This window comes from Drosophila subpulchrella, chromosome X (genome assembly GCF_014743375.2).
Source record: "Drosophila subpulchrella strain 33 F10 #4 breed RU33 chromosome X, RU_Dsub_v1.1 Primary Assembly, whole genome shotgun sequence".
Taxonomy (NCBI): domain Eukaryota; kingdom Metazoa; phylum Arthropoda; class Insecta; order Diptera; family Drosophilidae; genus Drosophila; species Drosophila subpulchrella.
Genome location: NC_050613.1, coordinates 20,390,327 through 20,403,259, shown reverse-complemented (window position 1 = coordinate 20,403,259; position 12,933 = coordinate 20,390,327). Strand labels below are relative to the sequence as shown.

The following is a 12,933-nucleotide window of genomic DNA, read 5'->3' as shown; positions in this document are numbered from 1 at the left end:
AACAATAATCACAACGAGGCAGCCGTTTCTTGATTGTAGAGTAATGCATTTGGACAATGTGATATAGGAGATGTTTATATGTATGAACAACTATTGGCTCTTCTTAATGACGTGCGCCAAGTCGTAGACTCCGCGCACAGCCTTCAGCTTCACGCCGGGCACATCCTGCAGACGGCCTACGCGGCACAGGACGATGTTGTGCTCCTGTAGATTGTGCCCGATGCCGGGGATGTAGGCCACCATTTCCTTGCCGGTGGAGAGGCGCACCAAAACGCACTTGCGGTTGGCCGAGTTGGGCTTCTTGGGTTTCTTGATCAGCGTCTTCAGGACGACGCCCTTGGCGAAGGGCTTGCCGTCGAGTGGCTGGCGTGGCGGTCGCGTCTTTATGTGCGGCCCACTGCGGTGCATCTGCTGCAGCGAGGCCATTCCACGCATGGCGGTCTCAAAGCTGCTCTGGATGGCTGCAAAAGTCAGAGAAAGTTATAAGTGTTCCGCAAAATATAAGAAACCTATTCAAGGGTGTACCAGAAACCTTGACAAAATGCATAAGGTCTTATATATTACATTTATCAGACATTTTTGGAAGATATGCTAGCAAATTACGTATAATTCATTACCCATTTCACTCTAAATCATGCATTGAACAGGCTTTCTGTGCCCAATCAATGGGGGAAGGGCTAAGTTTAGATCGTAAAAGTGTACATACTTCTCAACTATCATAGAAAATGCCAGGATGGTAGGATATGATGGACTCAATTGAATGCAGAAGTGATCAGTTAAAATACCAAACCGATCTAAGGCACGACTGTACCCGATGCGATCCCAGAATGCGGACAAAAGGGTCATATCCATGGACAGTTGGTCAGTGATTGACAATGCCCGCTGGTTCTGGGCTATGGTTTCTTTGTCACACGGCTAATCGCTGTGAAAATCGAGAGTCGGCGACTGGCGACAATAATTGCAGCCAAATGACGCGCATTCCCGGCGATTCCCAATCCTGTCAAGCCTTTTTGGCCCGAAACAAAGGGGCAGGATCCAACGTTTTCAATTATAAATATGCCAAATGCCACACACACAAGCGGCAGGTAATAATTTCCATATGCAGGATTGCCGGACAAACAAATCCTGGAGACCGTTTGTCCTGCGACCTGCGACCTTTTTTTGCGGTCCAACATGTCCATTGTTCTTGCGCTTTACGTTCTTTTTGCCGGGGTGACAGGTTTTCAATTATTTTTGCAATTAAAAGCGGGGGAGTTGTGGAATTCGGATTTGTGCATGTGAAACGGGCAGTGAAAACATTCGCAGGCGAAAAGTGAGGCCGCCACGCGCTCTGCATAAAGAGTTGCAGTTGGGATCTGTGAATATGTGTGAGAAGCGGGGGAAAACAAACACTTTTAGGCACTCCCGGTTTGTTTGATTTTCCATATTACGAAGGGCAAGGGTTGCAAATTCCGCCCAGTCATGGATTCGGAAGGGCTGGACCTTCTAAGTCAGGTCTCATCCTCACAAAAACCTCTAAAACATAGCCATAGTTCAGCTTTTAAGTTGTTTAGTTTCCACTTACCATGCGAAGTTAACTGTTTCGTAATGCCCAAAGTTTGCCGCAGGAAATTCATGTTTGTGGTGTTTGGTTCAGCTTGTACGTGTTTGCAGCCTTTCCTTGGAGCAGTGGAGCGTGTTTGGCAGCTGTCTAGTTGGTTATTTTAAACAATTTTACTCATTAATGTTTAAAAATAATAAATAAGCCAAAATCCAATTCACTTCTAATGTGACAGTCAGCTGTTTTTGTTATCGGTATCGATAAGCACGGGAAGTGTGGTGTGTGTACTTGCTAACTGCGGTGGGTGTCTTCGCTACACTAGAGTTGCCAGATGAAAGCGGTATTTTCAAAATTAAATAAAAACACCTTCAACATTCAAGTTCCAAAACTGAGTTACCATTATAAAAAACACATATTTCAGGATTTACATTTTTTTAATTTCAAAATTCGCATATATACGTTTTAAACTCAGCTGTCTATATACTTAAAAATAGTTTAGGATTCTTTTCTTTTCGGTTTTTGTGGGTGGTGTCCTCACGATACGAAGTCGGGTGATTAGTCACATTTCGAAATGTATTACATTAACGCTAAATAGTTGGTTTGCCTTACACGAGTGGTTTGCCTAGTTAGAGTGCTTAACCTAATTGAACTAATCAATTCGAGTCGTTGACGCTTACACGGTAATAAATAAATAACACTATACTACAGGGCTTAGTCAATTTGTTATTTTGCTTCCTGGGGGGGTGCGCAAAACTATATACTTAGTCAATCAGTAAAAAAAAATCAAAATTAATAATTCTACTGACTATCTGGCCGGCAGTAACAAAAAAGAGTATAATATTTATAATTATCAGCTTCATTCGAATCAAATTAATGTTTTTTTATTTTTGATTATTCAATATAATGAAACATATTTAGGTTTAGCGTTGAACGACTAAGCTTTAAATATTTTTGTTTCAAAAAATTGGTCTTTCAATTTCAAAGTATTGAAATGTTCCTTTAAAGCGAAATTAAAATTTTTGGTTCTAGCTCAAAAACTACTTTTATGTATCAAAAATGATTTGGAAAACTTAACAACTATTATTCGAGTGATTTTGCTCTGCCGGCCTGTTCTATGAATAAGCATAATAATACACGTCGAGTATGGGCTCCTTAAACCTAGTTGAAGCTGTCTGTAGTTTTTATGGGGGAACTGTGTTTTCGCTTGGTTCTAGAGCTCCTGCGGCTGCTCCTCCTCCTGGAAGCCACCTAACAACCATCCAGCCATCACACCTCAATACTGTTCAGACTGCCCGAGGAGATGTTGTCCGTGTGGCTGCCCAGTCGCGTCCTCTTGATCATCGCCCTGCTGGGCATCGGGGATCTCTGGACCCGTGGACTGCCTGGCACGATGGGTATGCCCACCAGGCCACCCGGATGACCGGGGTGGTGGTGCAGGTGCTGGTGGTGTGGCGGCAGGTTGTTGTTGTTGTTATTGTGGTGGCTCAGATTCAGATTGAGATTGCTGTGGCTATTGTGCACCGGCTGCTGCTGCTGGCTGCCCGAGGTGCGTCGCTGTCGCCTCAAAGAGGGTATCCTCGTTGGCGTGGGAGTGCCCTCCTCGTGATGGTAGCCTCCTCCTCCTCCAGGCTGCTGGTGACCCCTCACGCTGCGCTCCATCATCGGCGAGGGCTGGTGGGTGGGTGCCTGTTGGTAATAGGCGGAGTGCGGCGGCACTGGCGGCGCCTGTTGGTGGTGGTAATCCATCCGCTTGTGCAACAGGGTGGGAGTTCCGGGCGGATGATACGGCTGGGCATGATGCAGGCCATTCTGATGCAGGCCAGAGTTGGTCTGTGAAGCGTTCAAAGAGACATTTATCATTGGGTTGCATAAGATGAGTGGGTCGCTGTTTCTTGAGTGAATGAGAATGACAATGTGGACAAAACAATCTCGGCTGGGGGTTGGCTTTTCCTGGTTCACGGAAGAGGCGAAATAATAGCATACGGCACTTGAACTAAAATCACCATATAAAGTTTAATTATGGTTCAAATAGTATTTAATAATCTCCGTGTGCCATTATTTTCGACCTCGACGGCAGGCGGCTTACTTGGCCAGCATGGTTGGTGGGTTTCTTGGGCAGCGGGGGCAGCGGCTTGCTGGGCGCCTCCAGATTCTGCGTATCCTGCGGCTCCTTGTCGAGTTTCTGGTGGAGATTCAGCTTGACTGCCTCGTCGCAAGCCTCCAAAGTTTCGCAGGAGGAGGAGGCAACTGCCGGCAATCCCGTGTCCTCCTCGCCGTCCTCATCGAGCTGCTCCTCTGCATTCGGCTGCTCCAGGGCCAGATCCCTGGCAATGCAGTTGCCATTACCATTTCCGTTTCCGGGTCCATTTCCATTTCCGTTCGCCAGCGGCGGCAGGAAACGCAGCTCCATCACGTTGCGGTTCTGGAACATTGGACGCGAGCATTGGCGGGCGGATCGGAACGGATCGTATTGAATCTCTACCAGAGATTTCAGATTTGGCAGAATAACCAAGCGAAAGAGACAGAGACAGCGAGAGAGAAGGGCAAGCGAGACAGAGATACCACATTCGGAGGGGTGATAATAATTTCAGTTTGAAATTTGAATTTGATTTTGAATTTTGACCAACCAACCAGCGAAAAGTTTTGGATGAAGCTGTGTGAAAAGAGGGCTCGTTTTAGGTCCCGGAAGTGCATGGCTTACCTTATCGGAGCCCGTTTCCTGGGCCAGTGGATTGGGCGTGATGTTCATTCGGGGAATCACCCCGTTGAGACGCCTCACATCGCCACTCTTGTGGTGTCCACCCACTCCTAGAACGGCGGAGGTCACAAAGTCCGCTTGGATGTGCTCCAATTGCGGTTTGTTCTCATCTGTGGAGGGGAATAACTTCAATATAATGATTACCATCTGGTACTATGTATAACTTACCCTCCGGTTGGCTGTTCTCCCGCCTCTTAAGACACATGCAGGCCACCAAGGAAGCGATAAGGAGCAAAAGTCCTCCGCCAGCAGCTCCTGCAATCACAGGATACATGGAGCTCTGCTGCTGATCCGCTGTCTTATTGCCAGGCACTGGGGTGGATGAAGTGGACGCAGTATGATCATTGGGGTCTAAAAAAAAGTAAAGTGTAAATTAGGTTTAGTAAAAAGGGAGTAATATTTTAATTACTCACTTTTGGTCCTGGCTTGTTTTATAGCACTGAATTCAGAGGCTGCATCCGAGTTGAAGGACTGCAATTTGAACTCATAGGCGGTGCCGGGACGAAGGAGATCTATTTTGAAGCTTCTGCTCCTTCCACCATCCACCGTGGCCTTCAGATATTCCCCAGCCGAATCCGCTGGTCTATAGTAGGCATAATAACCATCGATATCCTCACTTTGGCTCAAGGAAACCAGCGACCAATGGAGCACTACGGTGGATTCGCTAAGGGTCTCCACCTCGCGAAGTTCGGGAACTGGTAGATTCGACTTGGCCGTTCCGTTTTGCAGGAAGAACTTGAGGGAAGTGTTGCCCTCCTTGTTGTCATTGTTCGAATAAACCGCCACGATCCGGAAGCGATAGTACTTCCCCGCGGTCAGTCCCGTCACTGAAGAGGTGAAGTTCTTGGGCGGATTGCCCATCTCGTACTCCCGGTCCCTGTTCCGCTGTCGCCAGTGGTTATTTCCCGATCCCGATCCGGATCCGTAGTTGTTTCCGTACGGTATATTGTCGCTCGTCGTCTGCCAGTTCTCCCGCCGATTCTTCCCGTCACCTAATCGGCGATATTGCACCTTGAAGAAGGTAATCTGCAGTCCCGAGTTTTGGGGCACACTCCAGCGCAGCATTACGGATTCGTCCGACAAACGAGTGACATTGGGTCGCGATGGGGGAACCATGCTGGCTGTAATTTTAAAAAATATATACATTTTGAAGTCCTTATTATTTTAGACAAGCATTTGGCGAATATTTATATTTTTATAATAATAATAATACCATTTTGTAGCATTCGGCTAACAGTTTTAAAATAAATCTTATGTTGCTACTCTTTTCTATTTTTTCTATGCGTATTTTTTATAAAAGATTTACTAAAAATACACCATATTTTTAGGGGCATCGTGAAAAAATGTGCTACATTTAAATAAAATGAAAATGGTATTAATAAAATAAACCACTTGTGTCTCCGCTATGTCAGGAGGATGTCTGTGCAGTAACCGGAGGTTGCATCCGCTGTCGTCAGCAAAGACATACTCCTGTCATTTCAGTATGACCGTTTATGAAAAACTGGTATTTAAAGTATATTGCTTAGAGCAGCATGGTATTGGTGCTCGATGGCTCCGCGGTCACATTGATTTCGAGTGAAAATGTGTGCGTGTTGATTTATTTATTGAGCGGCGCTTTGCGTTTATTTATTAATATTTATTAAGTGCAAATATTTTACCACCATCTTAGCGAATAAAGTGCAATATAGAATTGGGGGCCGTATGTCGTGTGCGGGGGAAAGCAAAACGGCGACTAAGAAAAAAGACTCGACTCACACTGACGCACACTAACGCACGGGCGCGCGCTTTGGTGCGTCTGTGTGTGTGCGTGTGCTAGTGGCTGTGTGTGTATAAGTGTATAGCGCGAAGAGGGTGAGGAAGAAGAAGCAGGGACTCAAGTGAAAAACTCAAAACAAACTCAAATGTCGGCGCAGGGCGAAGGGGGCGGTGCAGGCGGAGGGGGCGGGGCTGGTTCCGATGGCGGTGGCGGCGGCGGAAATGCAGGCCAAAGCTCTGCCGGAAGTGGGACCGTGGTGGTCACCAACGGCGGCAGTGCGTCCGCCAAGAACCAACTGCCACTCACCCCGCGCTTCACCGCCGAGGAGAAGGAGGTGCTGTACACCCTGTTCCACCTGCACGAGGAGGTCATCGACATCAAGCACCGAAAGAAGCAGCGGAACAAGTACTCCGTCCGAGAAACGTGGGACAAGATCGTCAAGGACTTCAACTCGCATCCGCATGTGAGCGCCATGCGGAACATCAAACAGATCCAGAAGTTCTGGCTCAACTCCAGGTGCGACATGGTGTAGATGAGACACTCGGATCTTGCCCAGAACATTTCATTCCACACCCTATCCCCCATTCAATCCAAATCAAAACCCCCCGACTAATGATCTCCCCTCTCCCTTCCCAGACTTCGCAAACAGTATCCGTACAGGGACGGCAGCTCCTCCAATCTAAACTCTGGCAGCGCCAAGATTAGCTCCGTATCCGTGTCCGTCGCATCGGCGGTGCCGCAACAGCAGCAACAACAGCAGCAGCTGCACCAGCAGCACGACGGCGTGAAGGTGGAGCCGGAGTACCAGATCAGTCCCGATGCCTCCGAGCACAATCCCCAGGCGGACACCTTCGACGAGATCGAGATGGATGGCAACGATGTAAGCGAGATCGACGAGGATCCCATGGAGCAGCAGCAACAGCAGCAGGAGGCCCAAGCCCAAGCCCAGGCTCAGGCGCAGGCTCAAGTGCAATCGGCTGCCGCCGAGATGCAGAAAATGCAACAGGTGAACGCGGTGGCTGTGGCGGCGGCGGCGGCTGCCAATGCCACCATGATCAACACCCACCAGATCAATGTGGATCAGATCAGTGCTGAGAAACTGACCCTGAACGACCTGCTGCACTTTAAGACAACGCGGCCCCGCGAGGAGATCATACTGCAGATCAAGCATCCAGCAGAGGGTACTGGTGAGATAGGAAACCAACGTTTGATAGCCCTTCCAACTAAAACCCTCTTCTTTGTCTAGCCACCCAGATCCACACCATACCCGCCGCGCCGCAGCAGCACCCGATGGCCACCATCACCGCCGGCGGCTACAACCAGCAGATCATTAGCGAGATCAAGCCGCAGCAGATCACTTTGGCCCAGTACCAGGCTCAGCAGCAACAGCAGGCTCAAGCGCAGGCCCAGGCTCAAGCCCAAGCTCAGGCGCAGGCACAGGCTCAAGCTCAGGCGCAGGCTCAACAGCTCGCCCAGCAGCAGCTGGCGGCCGCTCAACATCAGCAGCTGGCCGCCGCCGTCCAAGTGCACCAACAGCAGCAGCAACAGCAACAGGCGGCCGTTGCCGTCCAGCAGCAACAACAGGCAGCAGCGGCGGCGGCGGCAGTTAAGATGCAACTAACGGCTGCCACACCCACGTTCACCTTCAGCGCCCTGCCCACGGTGACGGCAGCGACGACGGTGCCCACGGCAGTTCCAGTGCCCGTGGCCACCGCATCATCGGCTTCTGGGAACTCGGCGGCAGTGAATACATCAACAGCCACCTCCGTGAGTATCAACAATACGAGCCTGGGAGGAGGAGGAGGCAACGGAGTCAACAGTTCGCCCACTGCCGCAGCGGACAGCTTCGAGGAGCGGATGAACTACTTTAAGATCCGCGAGGCGGAGCTGCGCTGCAAGGAGCAGCAGCTGTCCACGGAGGCCAAGCGCATTGAGCTCAATAAGGCGCAGGATGAACTCAAGTACATGAAGGAGGTGCATCGACTGCGAGTCGAAGAGCTCAGGATGAAGATACGCATCCTGCAGAAGGAGGAGGAACAGCTGCGCAAGAGCTCCAACTCATGAGATCTGGAGGACATCAGCGATGCCGACGAGGAAGACGAGGACACGGATGCCTTCTTGGATCGCTTCACCCCTGGGGGCTTTTAGTTTCATATTTTTAAGCGTAAAACTACCATCAACACCTTTCCTGAATCACGAATCCCCAATCCCGAATTCCACTTCCCAACTTCCACTTTCTCACTTTCCACACATACAATTTTTTTGTTTAGGTTTTTTTTATAGTTGTCGCGGGGCGGGGGACACTGGTGCGACTTTAGTCCACCGCTGGCCAGAATTACCGACTAAGCCATCACTAATTGTAAATCGCAATCAATCAATTATACATACACACAAAACACACAGCAAAATATAGTGGGCGTGGCCAGTTTATCCACGATGAAAACATAGAAAAGTTAATTTTTTTAAGAGGGATTATAGAGTTAAGAGACTAGAAAACGTATTGACTTGAAAGTATGAATAAAGTGTATAAAAAAAGGTACTAAAATGTGAAAAATAGCTTGTATAACTGGTCCGCAAACATGAAATTCTAATTGTTCCAATATTTTTAACAAATTTTCGAATTAATTTTTATTTCCACTCACCTTTGTACTTCCGTCTGCCGCCCTTGTTTTTGGAACCACCAGATGGTGTCGACGAGGATCCCATGCCACCGTTCGATTCGTGAACTGGCCACATTGGAACTCCGCCTAGTGGTTCTTCATCCTCGCCAGTGATTTCCAGGGGATTCACGCGCAGGATGTTGCCCTTGCTGGTCTGTAAGGGATTGCGATAGTTTGGTCAGACCTGACAGCTCTGTAAGCCCTCCACTCCAAAACTTACCTCTCCCAAAATGTTCTTTGCGAAGCACTGAACCACGCCGGCGTGGCGCTTTTGAACGTGCAGAAGCCGTAGACTTCGGTTATCCACCATGGCCTCTGGATCTTTGGTGGCATCTTCCCCGTTTATGAGCCAGTAAATATCCGGTTGGGGATTCCCCGCGGCGGAGCAAACCAAAACCAGCGGACTACTCTCGTTCGTCAGAGTGGCAGCAGGTCCACTCAAAATCGTGGGACGTTGCAGGACACTCAATTTGATGGTGTGATCGATGGGTGGTGCAATTCCATTGTCCAGCATGCAGATGTAGGATCCCTGATCCTCGGGCTTTAGATCGGTGATCTGCAGACCGTAGGGCAGGATTTTGCTCCTATTATTGTTGATCCCCACCACATTGGGACTACTCCAGATGACTCTGGGCCTGGGGGACCCAACGCCGGGACACTCCAGCACCACTGTTTCACCGGGACGAGCTGAGTACTCGGTGGGTGGGCGTTGCAGAAAGTACGGTGGGGTTCTATCCGTGTAGTCTACCCTCAGCTCAATTGTTTGCGGCAGTCTCAGCTCATCACCTGTTATGGAATTTGTGGCAACGCACGAGTAGTTACCCGCATCCTTGGCTGTGACCGTGTCCAAAACCAATGCCCCCGCGGCTCCAGGAAGCAACTCCGACTGGGGAAGCTTTTTGCCATTCCTGTAGAAGCTCCAGATGGCCGGGGGATTGGATATAACGCTGCCACAACGAATGAGCAGGCAATTCTTGGGCGCCACACTCCAGCGGATGGAACCCCTGGAGCCCACGGGCGCCTGACCTCCATCCAGAGCAATCGAGACCAGGGCCAGGCGGGCGGGCGTGGAGGCTAGGGCACCGGGACCATACCAAGCCACGCACTGGTAGTCGCCCGCCGTTTGGGCACTCACATAGATTCGGAGTCTCCAGGCCAGACCCTCATTGCCGCTGGTCACATTGTATCCGGCCGAGGGGCTGAGATACCGATAGGGTTCGGGCTCGGTGAACCCACTGCGTCTAAACCGCCACTCCAGGCGATCCGGTTTCAGATTCAGTTCGCACTCGAAGACCACCTCGTCTCCCTTGGGAGCCACCGCCGATTCGGGAGCTCGCTCGAACAGAACGCCCAAGTTGGCTCCTGAAGAGGAACCATTGTCGCTGGCGAGGATGGTGTGTAAACTGATGGTCAGTAGGAGGACCACAACTAGCCTGATTCCAGCCATCTATGAAGTAGGTCTGTGAAGGGGAAAGAACCGTTGTGGGAAAGTTGGGATTGTAATATTGGTGTTTATAATATCAAACAAAAACACCTCTTAACAAGGTAAAAAAACTAGTGACGATCGCACCTTCAACACACACAGGTTCTGATATCAACTTTTATGACGAAAATGTATTATTCGATCTACTAAATCAAACTACATTCTAAATTTTTCTCATTGGGCACACTTTATAAAATACGTACAGCTTATTGCCTCCACAGGAATGCTGTAATGCAGTGTGCCGAATGAGAAAAATCACAGAATCGAATCATTGAATCGAATTATTGAATCGAATCAAAGAATTGAATCATTGAATCGGATCATAGAATCGATTCATTAAGTGACTCATTGTCTCATTGTCTCATACAAAATGAAGCTATTTTTAGCTGTTTTCTCGCTAAGCTAGCGGGTTTTTCCAAAATTCTTTAAGCCAAAGTTTCTTATACCGAGCTTTTTAAAACCATTTAAATGTTCCCAGGACCTTAAAATAGAGTTAGGAAACGCTGCTCAGTCAGCGTTAGTTGTTCTAAACTGGTAAATGTAAATCCTATTAGATTTTGCGATACCTTTCACTCGTTACGATTTAAATTTCTTCGTGTATATATAGATGCGCTCTGTCACTACGTGAACTGCCGTCCCACAGTGACATATATGTTTCAATATGGCATGGTGGTGCCCAAGTTATTTCCGGTACATCGTAACTCAGCAAGATGACTCTATTACCCCATCCCCAGCTCGGTTCTTAAGAGATCTCTGACCATTTGACATGCGAGGAATGCGACAGTGTCTTGGGCCCTACTGTACCATTCAACCTGCTCCTTCTGATGGGGCAGCTACCTCGCCAACTGCCACAAAAAGGGGGCGTGGCAACGGAAGCAGTCGGGCCAGGCAATGTGCCATTTAAACTGGAGCTCCAGCTCCATCTCCATCTCCGCGGACCCAAGGACTCGTCGTCCCGATCCCAGATTGTTAATGGCGTGTCATTATTATGAGCTGCCCTGCCCTGTTTTTTTGAAGAGGGGGCAGGGCAGGGCAGGGCAGGGTAGCGCAGGGAGGATGGGGATCCAGAACGGGTTGGACGAACGTCTGGCCTGCGACAGTTTGGGGGCTCTCGATTTGAAATTTAAACGATGCCACAACACAAAAGCGCGCGCGGAATTCCAGGAAAACGGCCGCCCAGTCGTTAGGGATCCACCTCGGTCCTGCCCCGCGGTTACTCCTCCTCCTCCTTTTCCTGCACCTCGAATCCTCGATCTCATACAGATAAAAAAATAACATCTCAGTTATGGAGTATATGGGTGTAAAATATAAGGGCTGCCCAAATCATAATATCCATGTATAAAGGTAACCACTCGAAACTAAGTTAATTACGCACAGCGAAATTCGCTTAAATAAGACTAATTTAAAAACATGAAAAAATTAATTATGAAATGTGGAAAATCATATCGAATTTTTTGCAAGTGCATCAGTCACTGCAGCGAAACTCCTGACGCACATAAATCGCAAAGCGGCTCCCATTTGATAGTCATTATTGGTCCGAAGGCGCGTGCAGCTGCCGATGTTGCTGTTGCTGTTGCTGTTGCAGATGTTGCTGCTGGTGGTGGCCACTTGTTAACCCAAGGAGCAAACTGCAAACCGGACTGCCTACACACGGGCAATCGAAGCGCAAATGCAACAGCAACACGGAGTCGAAAAAAAAACCAGCTCGTCGCTGATTTAAAACATCTGACAACAAAAGTAAAGCGCGAAATTGACGCAGGTTTCTGTTTCTGTGCCTGCCCCTTCAGCAATCCGCATCCGCATCCACTTGTTGCTGTTGCTGGTTGCGTGTGTTGAAAATTAATGCGCATTCCTGGGCCCAGGCAACACAGACTGAAAAACAAAACAAAAACCCCACAACGACTGAAAACTGAAGCAGAGGAAATGAATGGGGAGCTTGGGCTGCAAGAATCCATAAAAAAAGTGGAAAAAGAGTCAATAAACCAGCAGAACGAAGAAGTCTGGGACAGATGCGCTGCCATTAGCCCACACTGATAAAAAAATGTGTATCATATGGTGAGCAACTTGATTTGGTAACATATCAACAAGATATACAAGATACAAGAAAGAAAAATGCTTATAATAACATGTCAAAGATATATTTTTGAGAATATCGAAATTGGAAAAAAAAATTATGTGAGTAAGTAGTTTAAGTTTATATCATTCTGATATTATGTACATATTGTTTTAAGAATGCAAGAATTTATTTAAATTTCATATTATTAAAGATATGTTTTTTTCCTGTGCACGATTTAAATAGTCTCAGAGGTAAAGACGCATTTTAGTTTGATTTTAGGAGTTTTTGTCACAAGCTTTACATTTTTGTTATCGGATTATTATTATGGGAGAGAAATATTCTTTTGCATGTCCTTAATCGAGTTTTTCTAACTTTATTATTTCAGCATTTAAAAAAATTTGATTTCATTCATGATTTACTAGGTTAATCACGAGTCATGGAATTTCGAGAATTTACGATGCAGCTTCATTGATAATCGTCAGTGGATATGAGGATAAGAAATATCAAAGGATATTTTGGAAATCTCTTTCGAAATGGGATTGTCCAAATGCATTTTCTATTATCCCCTTCTGGCTATTACTTTTTAAGTTTAATAATAATATTAATATTTCTTAAAAATATTATTAATATTCCCTTATTTTGTTAAGCTAATCGAGAGACTCCACAGTCTGTTGGCAGCA

The 12,933-nt window shown here is 47.7% G+C and overlaps 3 protein-coding genes across 7 annotated transcripts in view; 1 reads left to right on the top strand and 2 right to left on the bottom strand.

Annotated features, from left to right (window-relative positions):
• Positions 1 to 21: 21 nt before the first annotated feature.
• On the bottom strand, positions 22 to 1,779 carry LOC119557367 (40S ribosomal protein S12, mitochondrial). The gene is made up of 2 exons (XM_037870109.1): positions 1,565 to 1,779; positions 22 to 461 (listed from the first exon to the last, which is right to left on the bottom strand). Exons 1-2 carry the CDS (start codon positions 1,614 to 1,616, stop codon positions 91 to 93), a joined length of 423 nt encoding a protein of 140 aa, XP_037726037.1. The 5' UTR covers positions 1,617 to 1,779; the 3' UTR covers positions 22 to 90.
• A 185-nt stretch (positions 1,780 to 1,964) lies between these two features.
• LOC119556445 (interference hedgehog) overlaps positions 1,965 to 12,933 on the bottom strand; it is a 29,170-nt gene continuing 18,201 nt past the window's right edge. For 3 of the 4 annotated variants that reach the window (XM_037868681.1, XM_037868682.1, XM_037868679.1), the window contains 6 exons: positions 8,935 to 10,174; positions 8,697 to 8,868; positions 4,712 to 5,419; positions 4,467 to 4,649; positions 4,242 to 4,408; positions 1,965 to 3,370 (listed from right to left, as the gene is read on the bottom strand). In XM_037868681.1, the coding sequence (XP_037724609.1) occupies positions 2,807 to 3,370; positions 4,242 to 4,408; positions 4,467 to 4,649; positions 4,712 to 5,419; positions 8,697 to 8,868; positions 8,935 to 10,161 (3,021 nt within the window). In that variant the 5' untranslated portion in view covers positions 10,162 to 10,174 and the 3' untranslated portion in view covers positions 1,965 to 2,806. Of the gene's footprint in view, positions 3,371 to 3,626; positions 3,963 to 4,241; positions 4,409 to 4,466; positions 4,650 to 4,711; positions 5,420 to 8,696; positions 8,869 to 8,934; positions 10,175 to 12,933 lie in introns of all 4 variants that reach the window. The other variant, XM_037868683.1, reaches the window with a different exon arrangement.
• LOC119556446 (regulatory protein zeste) lies at positions 5,857 to 8,535 on the top strand. 2 transcript variants are annotated; one of them, XM_037868685.1, is made up of 3 exons: positions 5,857 to 6,570; positions 6,691 to 7,235; positions 7,301 to 8,535. In XM_037868685.1, exons 1-3 carry the CDS (start codon positions 6,200 to 6,202, stop codon positions 8,116 to 8,118), a joined length of 1,734 nt encoding a protein of 577 aa, XP_037724613.1. In that variant the 5' UTR covers positions 5,857 to 6,199; the 3' UTR covers positions 8,119 to 8,535. The 2 variants fall into 2 exon arrangements, with proteins under 2 accessions (XP_037724613.1, XP_037724612.1); XM_037868684.1 differs by having other exon boundaries at positions 5,858 to 6,570; positions 6,691 to 7,241; positions 7,301 to 8,532.

Coding starts and splice junctions, on each gene's coding strand:
- LOC119556446 (XM_037868684.1), top strand. CDS start 6,200: ATGTCGGCGCAGGGCGAAGGGGGCGGTGCAGGCGGAGGGGGCGGGGCT. Junction 6,571..6,690: donor AAGTTCTGGCTCAACTCCAG/GTGCGACATGGT, acceptor CTCCCTTCCCAG/ACTTCGCAAACAGTATCCGT. Junction 7,242..7,300: donor GCATCCAGCAGAGGGTACTG/GTGAGATAGGAA, acceptor TTCTTTGTCTAG/CCACCCAGATCCACACCATA.
- LOC119557367 (XM_037870109.1), bottom strand. CDS start 1,616: ATGAATTTCCTGCGGCAAACTTTGGGCATTACGAAACAGTTAACTTCG. Junction 462..1,564: donor GAAACAGTTAACTTCGCATG/GTAAGTGGAAAC, acceptor TGACTTTTGCAG/CCATCCAGAGCAGCTTTGAG.